General features: G+C 54.8%; 1 protein-coding gene across 3 annotated transcripts in view; it reads left to right on the top strand.

Annotated features, from left to right (window-relative positions):
- The window catches only part of LOC119519003 (c-Maf inducing protein), a 232,059-nt gene that overhangs the window by 147,745 nt on the left and 61,460 nt on the right, over positions 1–22,854 (top strand). For 2 of the 3 annotated variants that reach the window (XM_037816469.1, XM_037816470.1), the window contains exon 3: positions 4,686–4,736. In XM_037816469.1, the coding sequence (XP_037672397.1) occupies positions 4,686–4,736 (51 nt within the window). Of the gene's footprint in view, positions 1–4,685; positions 4,737–17,711; positions 17,752–22,854 lie in introns of those variants that run through there. The other variant, XM_037816471.1, reaches the window with a different exon arrangement.

Genomic DNA, 22,854 nt, shown 5'->3' on the forward strand with positions numbered 1-22,854 from the left:
ATGCTCAAAGAGGTTAAGTGGCTGGCCCAAGATCACACAGCAAGAAAGTATCATGAACAGTGGTGTGTCAGGAAACTTTTAACAGCTGCCTCTCCAGGGGAAAGAAAGCCCTGTTTGGGAGCATTTGCCGATTTCTGAGGTGTACATACTCTTATTATAACCAATGCCAAGCTACTGACATGATATTGCCAAATGCAGATTTGGGAAGAGATGAGCACAATTTTTTCTTGCAAACCAACCCATGCTGGCTTGACACAGCACTAGTTATAATAAGGTTTAAAGTTGGGTCTACCAGGAAAGGAGCAGGCTTTATTTATCTTTGTATATTTTTTTAATCTCCTGTAGCACCTTGGTTAGGGTCTGGGCACAGTAAGTGCTCAGAATATGTTGAGATTGATACTGACAACAAAAGAGAAAATTCAGCTGCCACAAATATCCAGTTTGATCTTGAGCAGATGTATCAGTCAGGGCAAGCTGGGTTATGCTACAGTGACAAAAAGCCCCAAACAGCAAAGATTTATTTCTCACTCCCGCTGCCCCTCCTTTGTGGGTCAGCTGGGCCTCTACTGTTAGAGCCTCCACCATCCAGAATGTTTTGATTATCCTGGTGAGGAAAGGGAAGGTAGTAAATTGTGCGCTGGCTTTTAAAGGCTTCCATGTGGGTGGGCTTTGGGCCAGTCACCTCTGCTGCTGGGCTGGGTGGAGGGCTCGGGGGACAAGGCTAGGCCCCGAGGGGCAGGAGAGAAGGTCTGTTCAGGTGCCTGGTTGACCCAGATCTGAGCCGGCTGCACTGGGTGTGTGAGCTTGGGAGGCTGGGGTTCCGGGAGGGCTGGTGGCGTAACTGGGAGAGCCACAGCCGTGGAATACTGGCCTGGGGAAAACGGCTGCAGGAAAGGTCACCCCAACATTCATTTCTGAGGAGGGGCCAGCGAAGCCGTTTGGGTCCCCCGGGGCTCTCAGATGCAGGCAGCCGCAGTGGAGTCTGGCCAGCTCCAGCAGGAAGGGAATGTGTTGGATGGAAGGATGGAAGCCGGGAGACCCAGCTTGGGGAAGGGACTGGAGCTGAGGCAGATGGGGGGACTGGAGTGGGAGCCCAGTGACCATCTTTACTGGAAGATGCTGGACAGAACACAGCCCCTGCCCCGGATGAGTTCTCCCCTCCCCTCATCTTGGCATCATTTGCTCAAGATCCAGAGTCCTGCCAGGGCTTCCGACTGACCTGACTGGGATCCCCTGTGTACGCCCTGCCTGCGGGTGTGGGAGAGGCGGTCAGAGACCCCTGCAGATCCCTGAAGGGGGGCCATGGGGGGAGGCCCCAGAGTAGGGGGGCCAGGCTTGGTCACCAGGGGAAGGTGGGTGTGTGTTCGATTGGTGTCAGGATGGGGAAGGGAGTTGTGATGGTTGGGAGCTGTATGCACCCCAGAAAAGCATGTTCTTAAACTATATCCGTTCCCTTGGGTGGGAAACCATTATAAGGACCCTTTGAAGCGGTTACTTCAGTTAAGGTGTGGCCCAGGGTGAGGTGCAGCACCACGTGACGGGAGCCCAGGAACCTGGATCACCAGCAGCCAGCCCAGGGCGCCACAGACTCCGGAGAGAAAGCATCGCCTTGGAGGTGCCCTGGTTTGGACTTTTTCCTGGCCTCAAAACTGTGAGCCATTAAATTCCCATTGTTTAAACCAACCTGCTGCGTGGCATTTGTGCAAGCAGCCCAGGAAACGAAAACTGGAGTCTCTAGCTGGTCCCCGTCAATGGCTTGCCAACGCCCGTGCTGCTTCCTGCTTCCTGCCTCTGCGTGTTGGTTCTCGTGCCTCACCAGGTGGCCACTCGCTCGCGTGTCAGGTGCGGCTCATCGGTGCTGCGGGGCTAGAAATGAGAGCTGCCCCTGGGAGCTCAGAGCCTGCCCGGCAATCCCTTCGTCCAGTCCCTGGGGGCAGTGGTGGCAGAACATGCACAGTCGCACACGGGAGCATTCCCGGGGGGGCAGCGTGAGGGGCCAGGGGCACCAAAGAGGGAGCAAGTGGGTCTCCCCCCCATCCTTCTCAGCGCCCTCTGCTCATCTCACTCTTTGGCCTTCACTTGGGTCCAGCTGGTGACACTGCCAGGCGGTGCCCAGGGTCACTGTGGGCCCCAGAGCCGGTGGAACAGCTAAGCCAGCCCGCCCATCCCGCCCATCCCTCCCGTCCTCGTTCCCTGTGGCTGCTGGGACAAATGACCACAAACCCGGTGGCTGAAAACAATGCAAATTAACATCTTATGGTTCTGGGGGTCAGGCATGGATCTCCCTGGGCTGTGTCCAGGCCTTGGCAGGACTGGCTCCTTCTGGAAGCTTTAGGAAGACTCTATTTCCTCGCCTTCCCAGCTTGTCGGGGCTGCCCACATTTCCTTGGCCTGTGGCCCCCTCGCTCCAGCCTCCACTTTGGTCCCTGTCTCTGACCCTCCTGCCTCTCTTCTAAAGACCCCTGGGACTGCATCCAACACCCCAGCAATCCAGGATAATCCCCCATCTCAAGGTCCTTAACTTAATCACGTCCCCACGGCCCTTTTGGCATGTCAGGTCCCCTGGTCACTGGCTTAGATGTGTCCATCTTGGGGAGGGGGGTGTTATTCTGGCTGCTGCAGCCCCCCATCTCTCTGGCCATTTGTGGACCAGGGATGGGCAGGAGCTGGCTCCCAGCACCTCTATCAACTCTGGCTCAGGGCCACCACCTCGGCATCGTGGAATGAGCTAGGAGGAATGTTCAGGCCACGGAAATCAGCCAGTGCCACTGCCCGGGGCTTTTTTATTCCGTGGCTGCTGAGAGACGGAGAGCCCCGTCTGGGGTGCTGCGCCTGTGCCCGGCTCTGGGCTCAGTCAGCACTTTACACGGATCAGCTCAGCATTTGGAGTCTTCTTGTATCACTTCCCGAGCTTGGGGTGTATTCTGTCATACTCATAAACAAGAATTGTCACAAGACCAAAGAAGTAGGTCAGTGTGGACAGCAGGCAGCACAGAGCTCCCCACATGGCAAACCCCCATCCGCCTCCACGGCCCCACTCGGCCGCCGCAGACGGTGTCGTCCAGCGATGGTTTCCAGGTCACACCGGGAGACCCCGGCAGAGCTGGAACCTGACCCGGGGCTGCCGGGGGGCCTCAGCCAGTGCAGGCCCCTCCGCATCTCCCCAAGGGTTTCTCTCCAGCTTGCTCAACACCCCATCAGAGGCTCGAACTCAGCATTGCCTCCGCGGCCAGTGTGCATCCGCTCGGGGTTTGACGTGACGCTCTGGCTCGGCCCCGAGAGCCTGGTTCTCCGCGGCACACAGCGGGTCAGTTGACTTGCACGTGGAGATTTGCAAACTCTGGCCTGGGAGAGGGCTGGTGTTCCATGGATGACCTGGAATGGGGCCGGGAATCTACCGCCAAGCCTGGAAGGCCTTTTAACGGTCTCCTTGAGTGAGGGTGAACTGAAGTTGTCCAGGTGTGCGTGCATGTGTGTGCATGTTCATCCGCAGGTCGGGGCCAGCAGGTAGACGGACACTCGTGCTTGGAGAGCGAGTGCCCCTGTCGTCAGGGTCAGGGTCCCTTGGAGCAGAGGTCTGTGGGGTCTGGTGGAAATGGACGCTGCATTTCTGCCCTTCGTGGGGTTTAAGCGTGGGTCAGACCGCCTGGGTTCCGGAACTTTCCTGGCCCCATCCCTGCTGCCTGTCAGGTCCTGGGAGAATTTCCTTGTCTGTGCCATGAGGATGGTGATGACGACAGTGCCAGCCTCTTGGGGTTGCCTTGCAAGGACCGAAGAGCCAGTCCGCACGGAGGGCTTGGCCCCATGTCAGCCCACAGTCAGCCCTCTGTGAAGCTAGAGCCCGGGGTGGGGGCGGTGGCCGCTCCAAGGTGGGCAGAGGCCTCCTCCAGCCACGTTTTATTTGAGGGTAATTAATGATGATGCTGACGATGGTGACGGTGATGAAACAATGGCTACTTTTTTGCTTGGCCCCCGGCCATGTGCCAAGTACTGTTCTAGATGCCTTACAAGAATCCCTCTTTGTGCTCACGGCCGCCCTGCAAGGTCAGGGCTGCTGTCCCCAGCTTAAGGATGAGAAAATTGAGAACGAGTTGCCCAAGGTCTCAGGTCATGTGAAATCTTGGTGAGGCGTGGGTCAGGGAAAGTTTTTCTACCCCCACCGTGATGTTTAGCCCAGGTCTTCCTGAGTTCAGGGCTGGGTGCTTCTCCCAGCTGGCAGGGTTCAGAGTGGAGGCCGGGCTGCCTGGGAGTGCCTGCACTTGGCTGACGTGAGCTCTTGGGGTCTCAGTTTTTCCTCCATGGATTGGGTGCAGGGAGAGAACCCCCTCATAGGGCTGGGCTGTGCCCACTTGGGAGACAGGGCTTCTCAGATCCCCTGGCCCCCTGCCTGTGATCCCCAACAAGTCAGGACATGGGTGCACCTAACGCTGTTCCAGCCAGCAGTGACCAAAGTCACGCATACCCAGCAGAATCAGTGCACAGTGGCGGGTATGGTTATTTTCCAGAAAGTCCCCCAGTCACTGCTTCCGTTCCAGTTTTGCACTACCTGGGTCTAGCTTGGCAAGTCCTTCAGAAGACTCGTTAGGTTCCGGGGTAGATGCTGTCTGACAGGGCAGGCTGGGGCCCGTATGCCAGCCTGAGAAAGGCTCTGACTGGACCTCGTTGTCCTGTTCTTGTCGTTGCAGGCTGCCAACAGCTACCTGAGAGACCAGTGGTTCCATTCTCTGCAGTGGAAGGTAAGTCCCGACGCGGCCGCCCATTCGAGGCTGCGGGCTCTGTGCTGGGCAGCCAGGGGCTGGCTCGAAGCCGCCTCTTCTCTGAATGCCGGAAGACGGGGAGCTCTTGCCTTCCAAATGGCTTGGTTGAAGAACTTGGCTCCGCTTTATAAAAACCTAGGCCTCCCTTCATCTGTCTGATGTTCAATACCTTTCTCCTTGCATTGTGAATGGCACTCCCACCCCACTGGGCCCTGACTTTGCTGGGGAGCCCTAAAAAGCAAGCCACTTCCTCTCAGAATAAGGGCAAATCTGAGGAGTTAGGGGCTCAAGACGCCAAGTTGAAAGTAACTTCTGACAACCGGGCAAACCCACTTACCTTGTCTTCACATCCTTTCAGTTATCAGGTTCTTTGGCCTCGTTTCCTGTCCCTAGCACCACGTAGGATAGCTTAGAGCCTGCCAGCTCGTGAAGGGAATTAGTCTTCCACTGGCCACTTCCAAAACCTGGGGGCCAGCCTCCTGAGAGGGTCCCCGGCCACCTGTGATGGGTGCTCCATGATGAGGGCAGGGGAAGCTCGTGTTAGGGCCGGGTGTGGGACGCCAGCTGTCGGCTTCTGAGCCACTCCTCGGCCGCCCGCTCTCTCCCACCTTGTGATCTTTTAGCTCAGAACAAGCCATGGCAGGCCTCTGGCTGCTCAGAGCCAGTGCGGCGTGGCTGGAATGACTGGCATATGCCACACGCTGTTGTCTTTGCAGTAAGCTGACCTGGTCAGAGTCCGATTCTGTGAGCAATGCTGGGATGGCCGAGGAAACACTAGGGATTCCTCTCATGCCTCTCGAGGGCTCTTCCCATAGCCAGGCCAGCGGCAGAAATGCAGCCCTGGAGAGCCACATTCCGGTTCCAGCCCATCCCCAAAGAGGGGCACTCTTCTCCTCGGCCCCAGCAGCTGCCGGCCCCCTCGCTCTGCGCCCACGGGGCCAAGCCTCAGCAGCTGAGCTTGAGTGTCCAGGCCGGGGCTGCGACAGAGGGACACTCGCATTTATGGAGCTCCTCTGGCATGCCAGGGCCTCTGCTAGGCCCTTTACGACTGTTTCATCCTTGCTGCAAACCTTGTAAGGTTGATTATGTGGCTGCCGTCTTACAGATGGGAAAGACGAGGCTCAGACAGGAGCCCAAGGTCCCGTATAGTAAGGGGCAGGGGTAGGGTTCAGATCTAGATCTCCCCAGTATCTGTAGATATCTGAATGTGGTCAGAGGTGCCAGGTGGCAGTAAGGAGGCTGGGTGGTGCCTGCCTGTTTGCGGGGTCAGCAGGTGCAGCCGAGAGTCCCCGGTCCACAGGGAGAACATCTTGTGCCTGATGCCTGGCTCTCGGAGTGCCCAGGCCCAGGTGTCCCAGGACCCACGTGGGCCACCTAGGAGTTAAATGCCAGCGCAGTTGAGAGGGAGGAAAGAAAATGGTGGGTGGTGGTGGGCGGTGGTGGGCAGGGGGCACTGCCTGGAAGAGGAGGCCACTTCAGTGCCAGGAGCAAATGACTTCTCAGAGGCCCCACCCCTTCTACTCCCAGGCCCGTCTTACCTGTGAACCCTCAGTCAGGGATCACCTTGTGTTTTTTTCCCCTTTTAAGCTCGGGATGGGGCAGAAATGTGCTTGAAGACGTACCACCTGCTGTGCAGGTTGGAAATACGCCTCGTTTAAGAGGCGGCCAAGGTTAGGGTCGTCAGTGGTGTCATACCGGGCTCTGCTCGCCGTCCTGTCCTGGTCAGTGTTTTCCTTAAGGATGACTTACGGAAACACGGAGAAGGCAGAGCTGGTGAAACTTGTGAAGCGTGAGTGCACTGAATAAGGTGGGGGCCCTGCAGACCACAACCCGGGAGACTGTAGCTAGAAAGATAATCTAAAAGCTTCAAGGTTGAAACGTACAAATTCAAATGTCAAGGATTGCACTTGGGTTCACACAGTTGATTGGGCGAGTACAGAATCGGGGGGATGTGGGTTTCCAGCATTTCTCATGAAGGCCGGATGTCTGCACTCAATTAGGGTGGCATTTGGTTTGTTTATGGTTGTTAAATTTAATCTGTTAAATTTAAAAAAAATATGTGTGTGTGTATATATATATGTGTGGGTGTATATATATAAATAAAAATATCTCAGGAAACCCAAGCTGGGAGTGTAAAGGGACTGGTGGGCCCTGGCAGGGTGCGGGCATTTTGGATGGCGATCTTTGTTCTCACGTTAAAAGTGCTGGCTGGTGCTTTAAACGTGCTTAAGGCGCCGTCAGTTTTTCCCCTTAACAGTTGCCCCCACCACCACCTAGTTCAGGTACGCTGCCACCAGGTGGCAGTGATAGCTCAGCGTTGGCAACTTGATTGAATTCCCCTGGCTCTTTGCTGCCCCGGTTTGGGTGAGGTTTGAGGAAGCCCACTCTTCCCTTTTAAAGTGGCCAAGAAACGTCAAGTATTTTGGAAGTACTGCCGGCTAGTGCAGTGAGTGGGGAGACCTGACTTTGAATCCTGGTTCTGTTAGCACACTTGCCTTGTGGTCTGGAGGATTTCCCAGCTGGAGTTCCATAGCAGATGCACTCCAGGCTGGCCAGGTGCTTTCCTGTCCATTGTGTTTCAGCAAATGAGGAAACCAAGGCCCAGAGAGGCCAGGTGACTTGCCCATGGTCACACAGCAGATCTGAATCCAGATCTATGAGGTCATCCTACCTCCTGCTTGATCAAGATGTGTCAGATCAGATCTGAGCTCCGGGCTCCTCCTTCCCTTCTGCAACTGACCTTTTGCTTCTCCTGATAAAAACTCCTCCCTTCTATACTTATAGTCAAACATTTTGGGTCTTTTTTTTTCCTTTCTTTTCCTTTTCTTTCTTTTCTTTTCATTTCTTTATCTTTATCTTCAACCAATAAATCGACAGGATGTCAAGATTAAGGTCATGTAAAACTCCCACAATCTCAGCTTGAATTTTTTAATTTTTTAAGTGCTGCTTTTGTCATTTTTCTGCCACACTGATACATATTTGCATGGCTGCAGCTGCAGCTCACATACACAAAACATTCTTTTACTTGTAAGGAATGTCACCCCCTCAATCCTGTGTTCTCATTATTTTAGTTTTTATACTGTGGCATTGGCATCTCTAGGGCTTGCATTCTCGACTGGGGTTACATCCCCCAAGGGGATCAAAATTGATCCTTGGGGGGGAGGCTAAAAAATTCTTAGATATTACAGTGTTATGTGGTCCTGCAGAGCTGAACCCTCCCCCACAAAATCTTATTAGTATGTAATTTCATAGGGAGGAGGGCGAGTAGGGGAGAAGTGTCTAGAGGCTTCCTAGGAAGGCAATAAAGGCAGTAAATGCTACTACGAGTTGCTTTGTGGAGCAAGGCAGCATGTAAATAAAACATCTACATAGTATTCCTCCCAAACTCGGTTCCCTCCTGATAATACCCTGTTTTAAGGCTGCAGCTCACGATGTCAGGGTGGTCACGTGCAGTCACAGCTCCCCTGTTTGAGCTCAGAGAATACAAGTCTCTTGCCCAAGGTCCCAAGGCCACCAAGAAGGAAGCCGGGGAGTGACCCAGCCCCAGCCCGGGACACCCTTCCCTGCCTCTGTCTCTGTCCTCAGCTCTCCCCTGCCTCCCGGTCTTGCCCACCCTTGTCAGTGGAGGTCAGGGAGGCCAGAGGGCCCAGAGCCCCACGAAAGGTGCCTCGGGGCTTGGGAGGGGGTGGGCAATGGGCAGCTCCCATCCCGGGAAGGAGGCTGGGGTGGGTAGCCAGAGCCCTCCTAGGACACCCACAGCAGAGCATGTGTCCTGAGGGCCCCCACGGAGACTGGCCCTGTTTGGTTTGGGTGGTTCACCCCTGAGGCCAGCTCTCGGGGGTGTGGAAGCATAAACATTTGTACTGAGTTAATGAGGCCTCATTTCTGACTCAGAGATGCTCCTCCCCGCCTCTGCCCAGGCCCTCAGAGGCCAGGCTTTGTGGAGACAGGCCTGTCTGTGTGCACAGGACCAGGAGGGGATGGGAGGGGACAGGCCTGTCCATGTGCACAGGGCCACAGGGGGACAGAGCTGTCTCTGTGCACAGGGCCACAGGGGTCAGGTTGTCTGTGTGCACAGGGCTGCGAGAGGACAGGCCTGTCCATGTGCACAGGGCCACGAGGGGACAGAGCTGTCTGTGTGCACAGGGCTGCAAGGGGACAGAGCTGTCTGTACACAGGGCTGTGAGGGGACAGCCTTTCTGTGTGCACAGGGCCACGAAGGGTCAGACCTGTTGGTGTGCACAGGGCCACAATGGGACAGAGCTGTCTGTGTGCACAGGGCTGCAAGGGAAATGTCTGTACACAGGGCTGGGAGGGGCCAGGAGGGGACAGGCCTGTCCATGTACACAGGGCCACGGGGACAGAGCTGTCTCTGTGCACAGGGCCGCAAGGGGTCAGGTTGTCTGTATGCACAGGGCTGTGAGGGGACAGAGCTGTCTGTATGCATAAGGCCATGAGGGAACAAGAGGAGGCAGGCCTGTCTGTGTACACACGTCTGCGAGGGGACAGAGCTGTCTGTGCACAGGGTGCGAGGGGACATCCTAGGGGTGTGCACAGGGCTGTGAGGGGACAGGCCTGGTTTGTGTGATGAGCCATGAGTGTGTTCCAGGCTGTGAGGGGACGGTTTGTGTTTACAAAGCTGTGAGAAGACTGGCCTGTGTTTATGTCCAAGGTTTCGGGGCGGGAGGCCCAGATGCACACAGCTGTGAGGGTAGGCCTGCATGGGTGCACAGGGCCTTGAGCACCAAGACTGGAGGAGGCACACCAGGCATGCCGGCCCCTGCAGGAGCCCCAGGTGCCCCCAACGCTGGAAAAATGGCCTTTCTACTCCCTGAGAGTGGCTCCTCCGGCCATCGCACAGAAGTCTTGGAGACCAAGATGGTTCTCTCCCCCGGGGAAGCCAGGTCACTAAGAACAGCCTCAGGGGCCAAGCCCTGGTGAGCGCTGGGGGCTGGATGAGCAGCCAACCTGGTTTCCCGTCCCAGGCCTGGCAGGGCAGAGGAAGATCCCAGCCTGGGTTTGCGTCCTCTCTGGCCACCTGCCCTGGCCGCAGCTGCCTCCGTCGCCCCAAGCAGAGTTCCCCACCCTCCTGCGGTGGCCACAGCCTCATGGTCACCCCTTCCAGGCCTCCAGCTCTACTCTGATGCAGACAGGAAAGACGAGGATGGTGAGCAGGGTGAGAAAGGATGAGGGGTGTGTGTGTGTGCGTTGTGTATGCCCATATTGTGGGTTGGACATCCATGTTCCGGTTTGCTAATGCTGCCATTATGCAAAATACCAGAAATAGATTGGCTTTTATAAAGGGGTTTATTTGGTTACAAAGTTACAGTCTTAAGGCCATGAAGTGTCCAAGGTAAGGCATCAACAAAGGGTACCTTCCCTGAAGGATGGCCAATGGCATCCAGAAAACCTCTGTTAGCTGGGAAGGCACGTGGCTGGCGTCTGCCTGCTCCCAGGTTGTGTTTCAAAATGACGTCTCCGAAGTGTCAGCTTTGAATGGCCGTCTTCAAAATGTCTCTGTAAGTTGCAGCAGCGAGTCCTTCTGTCTGAGCTTATATAAGGCTCTAGTAAACTAATCAAGGCCCACACTGAATGGACGGGGCCACATCTCCATGGAAATTACCTAATCAGAGTTATCACCTGCAGTTGGGTGGGTCACATCTCCATGGAAACAACCTAATCAAAGGTTCCAATCTAATCAACACTAATGTATCTACCTGCACAAGACTGCTTTAAAGAACATGGCTTTTGGTGGGACATAATATATCCAAACTAGCACATTCCCTATGTGTTTGTTGGGTCAGGAACATGTTTACTTGGGCCTCCGTTTTCTCCTCTGGGAAATAGGGATAATGATGGCACAAGCTCAGCAGGTCATTGTGAGGATTGAATTACTGCAGAAGCAGAAGAAAGGAGCCCAGCAGGACTGAGCATCCCGTGAGTGTCAGGCCCCATCATCAGTGTGTCTGGGTGCGGCTGAGGCTGTGGCCCAGCACTGGCCGTGGAGATGACTTCTCCCAGGTGTCCTGAGCACCCTCTGTGCCCGGCAGTGGTTCTGGGGGTCACCAGTCCCCCATTAGAGACAAGGGGCCAGAGGGTCTGAGGGGAGGAAGGACAGTCATGGTGAGGACGGCCGTCCCCGGATGATGTCCACGCCTGCTCCACCTGCCGAGTGCTGCCCCTCCATTCGCAGAGCCACCCCCGCGGCCCCCAGTGTGCAGGCGGAGAACCCGAGGATCGGGGCTCGGACCCAGGGCACAGTGCCAAGGCCCCCTCCGCCTCCTGGCTGCACCCCCCAGGAGGCCAGGCCCTTCACCCTCATTCCCACGCTGGGGAAAGGCCCCCGGCTCTTGCCAGGATTCCCGGGGAACCAGGTCAGAGAGACAAAGGCCGCGGTGCTGCTGCCCATCCTGAGGGCCGAGCTCTAGGGGAGCCCTGGGCGGGGGGAGGCCTGAGGCTCGGGAGGGGACTGTCCTTGCCGGCCCACCTCCCCCTGATGGCTTTTCCTCCCCAAGGGAAGAGCCATTTCCAGGGTCCCCAGCTACAGCCCCCGGATGCCTCTCCACCAAAGCACAAACCCCTTCCCAGGACCACCTGCCCCACACTTGCCCACGCCGTTACCCCACGTGCTCCCCCAAGTGCCCGGCCCTTATGGGGCCCTTGCCACCATGGCAAGTGTGTGCCAGCACCTCGTTGAGGCCCCACAGCCCTGGGGAGAGGCTGCTTCTTCCCATCCGCCCCCTTTACAGATGTGGAAACTGAGGCTGGGTGGGTAAACCAAGCTCACGGCCACACAGCTACTCAGTGGCAGAGCTGGGGCCTGAACACTGGTCTGATTGAGTCCAGAAACCGTGATTGTAACCACTGGGAATATGGCTCCCAGCTGTGCATGCACACACACACACACACACACACACACACATCCCACACTCATGCATACACACACAGTCACCCAGGCAGACCATCTTGTACCATGGGCATAGGTTTCTTGCCAGTCCCCATGGTCCCCTTCTGCCCTCGTGGCTGGTACATTTACGGACCTTGGTTTTTGTCTCATGAAGCATCTCACAAGAGCTTCACATTTCTCACTAAGCCTGGCAGGCGTCCCCACAGGGACTGTGAGAAGGCGAATCGTTTCTCAAGGGTTGTGCCCCCGTGCCCCAGAACCTCCAGCTCAGGCCCTTCCTGCTCCCACATCTACCCCAAGCGCACCGCCTCATCTGCGCTCTCCTGGTTCTGAAATCTTACATCAGTGCAGCCCCTGCCTGGCGGGAGGCACTGAGCACCGCTCTCCCGTGTGACCCCGGTCACCCTCCAGGCTGAGGGAGACATCGCCTTCGGCCCCCATCAGCCCCGCTCGACCCTTTGCAGCCCTTCCCTGGCGGCCTCCTCTCTCTTTTTCTTACCTTTTACATCGATGGTGAAAACCCCTTTTCAGCCACCTCAGGACGTGTCAGCCCTGCCAGCCCCGATCCCCTGACTCATTTCCCTCCTGGGCTCTGTCCGCCTTTGCACACATGTTTGAACCCTTGTAGCCGAGTGTCCAGATGGTTCTGCTGATGTCAGCATCACAGTACAGTTTAAACATTTCAAGAAGGGATTTTTAATGGCCACCTGGGGTCTGTGAAGAGGTCAGAGCATAATTCACAAAGGATGCCCCACTGTTGCGCACTCAGGTGTCCCTGGGCTCCTGAGTTATGAATAATCCACTTGTGACCACCCCATATCTAGACTCCTACTTCTTAGTTACTCCTTTAGGAAGTATTTCCTGAACAGCAGTTACTGGGCTACAGAGCAGAGGCATTTTTTAGTGACTTTCACCAGATGGTGCCGATTTGCTCCCTGAAGAATCATTTCTGCAATGCTTAAGGCTGCCTGGGTTCAAATCCTGGCTCCACCACCTACTAGCTGCTGTGTGACCCTGGACTAGCTATTTCCTCTCTGGGCTTTATTTTCCCCCTAAATAAAAGGGGGTCATGGTAAGACCAAGCTCATTAGGTTCTTGTGAGAATTAAATGGGTTAATAGCTGCTAAGAACCATATCTGTCACGGGACAAGGACTCAATGAATATTCATTATTATCCTTCTTCTTTGGTGAATAAGGACCCTGACCCTTAGGGTAGACGGCTCCTATAAGATGGCCATGGCACACCTACCACCAGCTCTCCGTGTGCCCATGGCAGGCATCACTACTCAATCACAGCACACTCACCCACAGCAGGCATCACTAATCCATCGCAGCACACTTGCCCCTGATGCAGAACACTTCTCACTGTAGCCTTGGCCGGCAACTCGAGTTGAGAAAGGGAGTGAAAGCTTCCCCCGACCCCTGCTTTCCCTAGGTCTGTGGTCATCCACTGTGGCTGGGAACTGATGCCTAGACCTGTCGTCCATCTGGCCTCTTTGGGGCTTGCTCACAAAGCCTTTGGGAAGCTTCTAGATGGACACTCTGGGCCTGGGTCTGCTCTGCCTGGCTCCCGTCCTCCATGAAGGAAAGACAAACAGGGAAGGGGGCAGGGATGGGCCAGAGCTGGCCTCCCTCTTCTCACAGGCCCAGCCCCACATCCACTTTATCCAGAGCAAAAAGGCAGGAATTCTATCCGGATTAATTTCTGGCACTCAGTCAAAGAGGACTTTGTGACCTCCTAAGAGGGATCAGAGGGATTCAGTGAGAACCATGACAGGAGGGGCTTTCCCCACCAGCAGGGAGCCTCGTCACACTCCAAGACTTGGTGGGGGGCCCTCGGTGGGGGGCACAGCCAGTGACTGGAGCTGAGACCCAGAGAGCAGTGTGCTCCTGAGGCCGGGCCCAGCCAGGCCGCGCCATGCGCGTGGGCTCAGCTGGAACACAGGAGGGCAGGCCGGTGGGGGCTGGGGCTGGGGGTCCCCAGGAGGGCCATAGTCCCCAGCGCCTGCCGCCACCGCCCCGCTCCCTTCTGGGGGTCATCAGGGACCCCGTCACCAACAACAGGTGAGGCCTCGGGGAATGAAACTAACAAGTGGCAGAGGGATGGGCCACCCAAGGAGGAAAGTTCATGCTCTAAGGGACTTTCTTTACAGAAGAGGGAGAAGAAAACAATTATTACCGTCTCAAAGTTTTGCTGGGCCCATCTTGAAGGAGAAACTGAGAGGGCAAGGGACTTGTTCAAGGCCAACAGCTGGAAACCGGCCGGGCTGGGTTTGGAACCCAGGCTGGTGGTCTCCGAGCCGAGGCCCCTGACTCAAAAGAGACCTGTGTGTTTCTCGGCATCTTCGGACAGGAGTTGGCATGTCGGGCAGCCGGAAAAGGCTGGGGCCTGGTTTTGTCTGCAGGAGCCCCAGCCCCGTCAGAGCCACGGAGGCAGAACGTCCCCAGCTAGAGCTCTCTTTGGAATAGACATGGAACATTTTTGTTTGGTTTTTAAATAAACCTTTCATCAAAAGATAATACCCATATAGAAAGGTGCCCATGAATTCGCACAAATCAAATACCCTGTGCAGCCAGAACCCAGATCAAAAACAGAGCAGGGCCAGTCTCCCGGGATCCCTCGGGCCCTGCAGGCACCACGTCCCCTCCCCGGGGTGCCCACTGCTCCGGCTTCTAGCAGCTTCCTTCTCTTTGCCTTCCACTTGAACTTGATGGAGATGGAATCATACAGTCTGAACTCTTGGAAACTGGCTTCTTTGGCTCCAAATTACGTTTATGAGATTCATCTTCTGTTGCGTGTAGCAATAATTTATTCGTTCTTTTTGCTGGGAGGTGTTTCATTGCGTGAATGTACTGGATCGATTTGTTCATTCCGTTTTAGACAGACATTTCTGGTTTGGGGCTCTTACAGATGGAACCACTATGAACATTCCAGCGTCGGGCCCCTGGTGATGGTTGTCCACGTTCCTGTTGAGTTAACCTGGGGGTGAGCTGTTGGTCAGAGAGTGGACTGGGTCACCTTTGTTCGGCCCTGCCCGGCAGTTTTCCAGAGCTGTGGGAGCAGTTTACTCCCCGACCAGGGCAGCGTGTGAAAGTTCTAAGGCACTGGGCGTCTAAAAATCCATTTATCAAGTTTGGGGCTTTCTTCTAATACTGAAAGGGGCAAAGAGAACAACAGCAAAAGAAATCTCACCATCCGTACAACCTCTGTTACTTTTTAGGGTTCTTAGAGGTCGAGGTATAATTTACATATAATAAAACGCACACATCCCACCTGCTCAGTGTGATGAGTTTTGATGCTTTGTGTTCACCCAAATAACCACTACCCAAAAGAAGATAGAGAACATTTCCATCATCTAGAAAATTCCCTTGTGCTCCTTCCTGGTCAATCCCTTGCCCTGCCAAATAGCCTGTTAACATTTGAAAAAAAAAAAAAGTGATGCGTGTATATGGTAAATTTTTTGAAGTATAGAAGCATATGCAATGAAAAGTTAGTCTCCTCCTCCCCCAGAGCCATTTTCCCATAGCAGGCATTTAGCTTTTTGTGGTCTTTTGGAAGGTTTTTATACCCACCCCGTTCTGTTCCTTCCCTGTTTTCTTGGCCATCTCTCTGTGGTAGCACTTTCAGGTCTGTTTCATTCCTTTTTACGGTTTCGTAGTATTCCACCCAGAGGAGGACAGAGCGAGGCGAGACATTGGATCTTGCAGTAAAGCCCCCTGTTTTCCAGATGGGAGACAGAGTTCCTGAGAAGGAAGGGGAGCAGAGGCAGCGTGAGGGGCTTCGCTCCCTAATCCTCGGCCCTGCGGACCCCGTCACCACCCCCACCTGAGAGGCAGAGAATCTGGGGTGCGGTGATCTGGCCAAGGCCACCGAGCTGGAGGAGGGCGGCGCTGGGCTTGGAAGCCTGTCCCTGTGGCGGGAGCTTCCCCGGCCCTCCCGAGAGGGCAGCCTGGGGCTTGGGGACCGAAGGCACACTCCCGGCCTTTGGGGTGACCGTCCGTCCTGGGCCTCCGAATGGCTCGTTACGGCCAGTCGCAAAACAGCCAACCAAGAAGTGGCATTTGTGGGTTTTTTTTACCCCCGGCAAGGAATAGGGGAGCAGGGCTTCAGTGTCATCCAACGTGCGCCTGTGGCTGGGGGCTCGTGACTCACCGAGCCATAAAAGGAAGTGTTTTTTTTCCCACATAAGCAGTTTGCAGGTTGGCTTGTTTTCTGCCCTTTAAAGGCAGAATTTTTTTCTCTTTCTCTCTCTTTAAAGAAGTTTTTTTGTTTGTTTGTTTTTTCTTTTTTTGAATAAGTATGAGGTCATATCTTGATTAGAAAGGTCTTTTGTTTCACAGGGGTCTGCAGTGGGTGCCCCTCACTGCCCGGTGGGGGGTCGTGAGCCCCCTGGGAGGGGGTGCCGGTCAGCTCTCGGCCGGGGTGCAGCCGGGTGCTCCATCCTGGGAGGGGAGGTGGCTCTGGGGCTCGTGTCTCCCTCCCGGGTCCTCCCTGCCCGTTGGCTAGGAGACAGGCCACACAGAGGCTTAGAAAAGAGCAGCGCCCTGGCGGCTGGGGAACTAGGCCCTTACCTCCCCCAGGTGACCGCAGAGGCCCAGCGCACAGCCAGCTCCCCTCTCGGAGGTAGTGTTTGAGAGAGATGCTAATTGACCAGCACCCAGGAGGACCCTGTGGGCTCTTAGAACCAACACACGGTTTTGCAAAAGCTCTGAAACATGCCTCTCCGGGGACCTGAGGCTGTGGCCTGCTGCTCCGGGTAGTAGGGGTCCTGTCAGAACTGTCTGGGTGGGGCAGGAAAAACAGGGGCCTTTGGAAGAGTGGGGCTGGAGCAGACGTCCAGGAGCGCCGGGACCCTGGAAAACTGCCCAGAGAGGCCAGGGGCTCCTCCACCTTGACCAAATGGACCAGAGATGGCGGATCCAAGCATGTTCATGTCTGTTGGCTCTTGGCCCTTGTCAAAATCTGTGTTGAATTTCCCATCCAAGATGTCCTTATCTTGTCCCTGGCCTCCTGGCCTCTTATTGACCCAGCAATTTTGAACCGATAACCCGCTGGTTCTCAAAGTTTGGTCCATGAACTAGCAAGATCTGCATTACACAGGAGCTTATTAGAAATGCAGGTGTTCATGTGTCTTCCTGCCAAAGTGTGAGAACCACTGCCTTAACCTGAAGAAGGGGAAAGAGGAACAGACATTACCGAGGGCCTGCTTTCATCCGCTGTATCCACGTTATCCTATTTAGGCCTCACAGTGTCCATATTGCATGGGATGAAACTGACTCTCAGAAAGGTTAAATAACTTTCCCACGTACATGAGGCAGAATTAAACCCAGGTCCAAGCTGTGTTTTGTCTCTGTTAGCCTTTGTTCCTGAATTACTCACAGCTTGGCATCAAGCGTAAATGGCTGAACCTTTCCTTAGCTTTTGGATTCCTCTGCCAGACCCCCCTCCGTCTGTGCAGGTAACTTAGGATACGTCGAACACCTTCAAGGTCACGTTCCCAGGTTCCATCCTGGACTTGCCCTGGAGAGTCGAGTCCTCGGCCCCCTTCCCGAGGAAGGGCCTGTTACAGCTCCCTCGTACCCGTTGTCCCAGCTGCCCTGAGTCCACCTGCCCCGTGTCCCACCTGCCTCTCCACCATCATCCCTCTCCTTGGGGAGGCAGGAGTGTATCCGGGGGCACCATCCTTGGCTGCCTTGAAATGCACGTTTGAGACCAACTGTGAATTAATTTATTAGGGAGCTGCACCCCTTTCCAGGGTCTCATAAATCACAGCCCTTTGCAGGAGCCCGGAGGAGGCAGCCTGACAAGCAATGGTGGCTTCCCAGACAAAGAGCTGAACAGCTCAGCAGCCCTTTGAAGCACTGAGAACAGGAGATAATGTTCTTAGTTAAATAAACAGTGGAGGCCCCTGTGGAGATGCTACCGACCAGAGACGAGGCCCTGCAAGGGAAGTCCTTATTTGGGGTGGGGAGACTTCCCTTGATCGGGCCCAAAGGAAACAGAACCCCTTCCGCCCCCTGCATTTCGGGGCAGGGAAACCCACTTGGGGCCTGGCCCTCCAGCAAGGCGGAGAAGAGCAGCTTCTGGTAGAGTATTTGCATGTTTTTTCCTCAATTTATTTGATTAGCATTGCTATTAATCAGGAATGTTTTCTCAAAAAAATATGGCCTTATATTAATGCCTTTTGGTGTAAAGGATCCCACTGCTGTCTTTATGTTCGGGTTCAAGTTCAGCCCCAATTTTAGAAAGTCACTGGTCACTGGAGACACCAGTCTCTTCCTAAGCAGAATGTTTTCTTTTTAAAAGTGGGCTCTCATCCCTGCCCCGGTGTGAGACACGTTGTCATGTTTAAAATTAGGAGTGTCGGGGCCATGCCGTCAGGGCTGTGGGGGCCTGAGGAGGGCAGGTGGGCTGCGGGAGGACCCGAGGGGCATCAGGTGGTTGGCACCCCAAGGAACAGCCCTCTGCCCCCCAGCTGAGGCTGGGGGCCAGGTCAGGAGGTCTGGGGAGGGTTTGGACCCATGGCCAAGCTCAGGCTGCAGAACTTTGTTCCCCTTATTCTGGCTTTATGATTCATACCGTCTCGTGCCCAGTGATGTTTGCAGTGCCTTACGGAAACAGCACAGGAAGATCTGCACCACCAGGTGCTGTTAGGAGTGAAAAGCAAGACGCAGAGACGTGTATAATGCCATTTTTGTCAAACTGAGGAAAAAACACAAAAACCAGAGACCAGAAGAATCTCTCCCTGTATTTGTAATTGATTTTATATGCTAATAGTGTCAGATATGAAGTATCTACCAGGCGTTGGCAAACTGTCCGGCTGCCTCCTGTTTTCGTAAATAAAGGTTTTTGTTTCTTTATGTGGCCACACCCGTTCAGCTACAACAGCCTGATGGACCCCCAGAGCCGAAAATATTTATTTTCTGGCCCTTTACAGAAGAAGCTTGCTGACTGCTGATATGTAGTATAGGTTAGCATGGGTTCTAGCATGGGAGCCGAAGTGAGGTTAAAAAAAAAATACAAAAAAAAAAAACCAAACCATGATATGACATCAGTTTGTCTACAATCATGTATTGGTGTGTGCACATGTGTGTGTGTACCTGCAGAAAGAATCTGTGAGATGAGGGGCACCAAAAGAAAACTGTGCAAGCCCAATGATGGTGTTCTTGTGCTCTTTGCTCTCTTCACTTACACTCTTCTGTACAATCCAAAATTTTCAATGATCATATATTATTTCAAAACCAGGTGATACACTAGAATGCTGAAAAGTAAAATATAATGGGGCTTAAGATACCTTCCAGCACCCTCTAAGAAGATGGGATCCCAACCAACTTAAGAATTCTGTTGAGGGGACAATACAACCTCTATGATGACCCCAAATTCTGAAATCCTTGCGGATTTCCCCCCATTTTTCTTTCTCTATTTTTAATTAAATGTGCAAGGCGTAGATACGGACATGACTGATGTAGCTGAGGCCCCACCCTTGCTCCACCCCATGCCACTTTCCTCTGCGAAGATGACGATGACAAAGATGACAAAGATGACGAAGATGACGGCTGCTTGCAGCCTCATGTGTCCTTCCCCTCCTCGGCCTGTGTGTTACGTCCATACGTATGTGCAGTAAAAATAGCTTTTGCGTGTTTTTGCTTCTACACTTAACAGCATTTCATGCAATTGGATCTGTGTCGGATCTTGTTAGCCCTATGTCATTCTTTTTACCCACTGTATAGTTGGCTGAGGACACATTCCACACAATGAGTTGGCTTAAACATCAGGAATTTGTTGGCATTCCTGCCACTGTCTGTCACAAGGTGCTCTCTTTGGGTCTGCTTCTCTTAATTTCTGTGACTTCTGGCTTCTGCTGACCGCTGGCTTCTGGACTTCTCTGTCCAAATTTCCTTTGCTTATAAGGACTTCGGCCCTGTGGCTTACAAACAAACCCTAATTCCGTGTGACCTTGTCAAGCTCCTGTTCTCACCTGAGTTCATGCGTCACCCATAATTACGTCCACAGAGGTCCTTTTTACAGATAGATCACACACGGGCCAGGGCTGAGGACTTGGCCAAGTCTTTAGGGGGGGCATGATTCAGACCCCATAGTAGTATTGTACCGTTTGGAGGGGCCATAGTTTATTTAAGCTTTTTTCCATTGATGGGCACTGGGGGGCTTCTAATCACCCTGATTCTTTTTCCTTAAAGTTTAACCACCTTTCATTAGTCTATTTCTGAGCTCAATAGCTACAGTTTGTCGAGCACTTAGAGCGCTCAGACTGAAATATCACATACAGGCCTCCCAGCAGCTCCAAGAGGCGCAGTTGCTACTCTTATCTCCATTTTACAGAAGAGGAAACCAAGGTTCGGAGAGTGATCTAAGTTGCCTGAGGCCACACAGCCTGTAAGTAGGCTTGGCCCAGTCTAAGGCCATTAGAATGCGCTCAGCTGGGAGCTGCAAGCAGGGCTCCCTGGGCCTCTCTGTTCATGGGAGCTCCAGGCTGGAGGGTGAGTGGGATCAGAGACGGAAGGGTTTAACAAGTAGGGCCCGCTGAGCATGGATCTGGGGGTAGGGACCTCGGGGTCCCACCCCAGCACTGTTAGTGGGATTTGATAGCCTTGGCCACTGCTGCAAAGAAGGGAGGGGGGGTGGGTAGGAAGCCTGGAATTCCTCTGGGGCTACCCTAACAAATGACCACAAAGCGGGTGACTTCAAATAACAGAAACTGATTTTCTCACAATTCCGGAGGCCAGAAGATCAAAATCAAGGAGTCAGCCGGGCTCCCTGTGGAAACTCTGTAAAGAGAGTCAGTTTCTGGCCCCTGCCACCTCCTGGTGGCTCCAGGTGTTCCTTGGCTCGTGGCCACCTCACCCCTTGTCTGTCTCCGTCTCCACGTGGCCTCTCCTCTCTCTCTTTAAAGGAGACTGGTTTTTGGATTTAGGGCCATGCAGGTAGCCCAGTGTGAGTGCCTCGTCTTAAGAGCCTTTACTTGATCGTGTCCACAAAGCCCCTTTTTCCAAGTAAGGTCATGTTCCCGGGTTCCAGGGATTTGATGTGGACTTAGCTTTTAGGGCCACCATTCAGCCCACAACACCAGCTCATCTGACAGAATACACCTGGTAGAAGTTTCCTGTCTCCTCCAAGGAATCATCTCCTGCCACAGCCTCCTCCCCTGTATTTAAGTCAGAGCCTGTTGGAACCGGAGCAGCAGACTTCAAGCAGCTCTCGGCCCCCCGCCGCCTGCCTGAGAGCCACAGAGGCAACAGTGCCTGGAGTTGGTTAAGGAACCCTGAGAAACTGGCATGGAGTCTTTATTTCCTGGGGTGCCGAGCAGCCCGGGGTGACTCCTCCCACCCCCCTTTCCGTCACCTGTCACCTCCCTGCCTCCTCCTCATTCTCACCCCTGAGTTACTTTCTCCATCCTCTCAGTCTTAGTCTGCTCGGCTCCCTCCTCTTTCCCTCTTCCCCCAGCCAGCTCGGGGTCTGACAAGCAACCCTTCTCATCGGCAGCTGCCCTGCCCTGTGCAGCCTTCTGGGGCCCAAGGTGGTCCCCAGGGAGGAGCCCTCCAGTGTCAGGGTGAATCCTTGAGCCCAGAGCTGAGAAGAGCTCGGCAGGGGGAGGGGGTCGAGGGGGTCGTCCTTCCACGGCTCCCCGACCTGACAGGTGTCCTGGGTGAGATGGCCCTGGGGCTGTGCCTGTGGGTGCACCCCAAAGTCTCTTCAGCAAAGTGGGCCTCTGCTGCAGGATGATGAGGCGACCAGAGTGAGGGGACTCGAAGCCCGAGAGGGGCTCCGGCCTGGACAGGGGAGCCTTCCTCCCTGTGCTGGGGTCCCGCAGGGCTGACCCTGGCTGCACATCAGATCCCTGGGGAACGTCACAATATTCCAGTGTTGGGGAAAATGCTGATGCCTGGGCCGTGGGCTGGTGACATGCTGGGGGCCATTGCTGATTCCTGAGGGACCCTCGAGAAAGGAAAGGGGACCCCATTTGCTCTGAGCTAGAGTCCTGCAACTCCTCTGAGCCCCCCCACCCCACCCTACCCCCAGCCACGACTCCCTTTGCCAAGGACCTCAAGCCAGCCCTGTGCTGACGTCCCTGCCGGAATTCTCCTGGCGTCCCCTGCAGCCTCCCTGGGTCCCCAGGTGGGGCCAGGGCTCCTCCTGACATCACTGGTGATGCAGGGGCCCAGGTGTGCCAGCGCCCCAGCCCCAGCTGCCCTGAGGCAGCTGCAGACCAGGGGCTTATGCAATCAGGAAATGGGCCAGGATGGGGGTGGGGGGTTGAGATGGAGAGAGAACCCCAGCATTTCTTTCCCCCAAGGGAGCAGGAAAGAGAGAGGACCTCAGATCCTCCCCCAGGGAGGGAAAACCCAGTGATCACAAGCCAAGGACAAGCTGGGGGAGGTTGCGAGAGTGCCGGGTGTCCACGGCTGCCCAGCCACCCTCCGGGGGGGCCACCTCCCGCTCCTTTGTAAAATAAGAGGGCTGGGCTTGCCAGGCGGGATGGTAGAGTCAGGGTGCCGAAGAACCAGTCCTCCTGGGGTCGGCCCCTGCTTTGCTGCTTCCCAGCTGGGTGACCCTGGGTGAGGTTTTAAACCCTCGGAGCCTCCTTCTCTGTAATGTGGGAACTGAGCCCACTTCACAGGGGGGAGTAAACCAAATGCAGGTAAAAATGCCCGGCAGCACCCATCTCACCTGGAGGCCACTTAAAAATGCAGACTCCCAGGTGCCACCCCCAAGTCTACTGAGCCAGAATCTGCATTTTAAACCAGACCCCGGGGTGGTTCCCGTGCACGTTAAAGCTTGGGACGCCTCTGCTGCATTGCCCGGCAGTGTATGCCCTTAGTACAGGTTAGCCATTATTTCTGATGATCACTCGTTGCCTTCATGGTTCAAGACGCAGGGCTAAGTGGGAAAGAAACAGACTTTTCAGAGACACAAAAGGCCCCCGAGCAACTTATAGCTCAGGGAGGAAAACGGCCACATACAATTTTTTGAAATGCAGTAAAATGGCATCGGTGGTGATTGGATCTTAGAAAGGGTCTCGCAGGCGCTGGCCTGTCGCGGCCGGATCAGATTCAGGACCCAGCTGGGAGCCTGGCAGCCAGATGCGTGGTTGCCCGGGCAACCGGCTGATGCCCCAGAGACACCGAGCAAGACTCAGCGCCTGCGTCCTTGCTGTTTCCTTGGAAGCAGAA

Source organism: Choloepus didactylus, chromosome 22 (genome assembly GCF_015220235.1).
Source record: "Choloepus didactylus isolate mChoDid1 chromosome 22, mChoDid1.pri, whole genome shotgun sequence".
Taxonomy (NCBI): domain Eukaryota; kingdom Metazoa; phylum Chordata; class Mammalia; order Pilosa; family Megalonychidae; genus Choloepus; species Choloepus didactylus.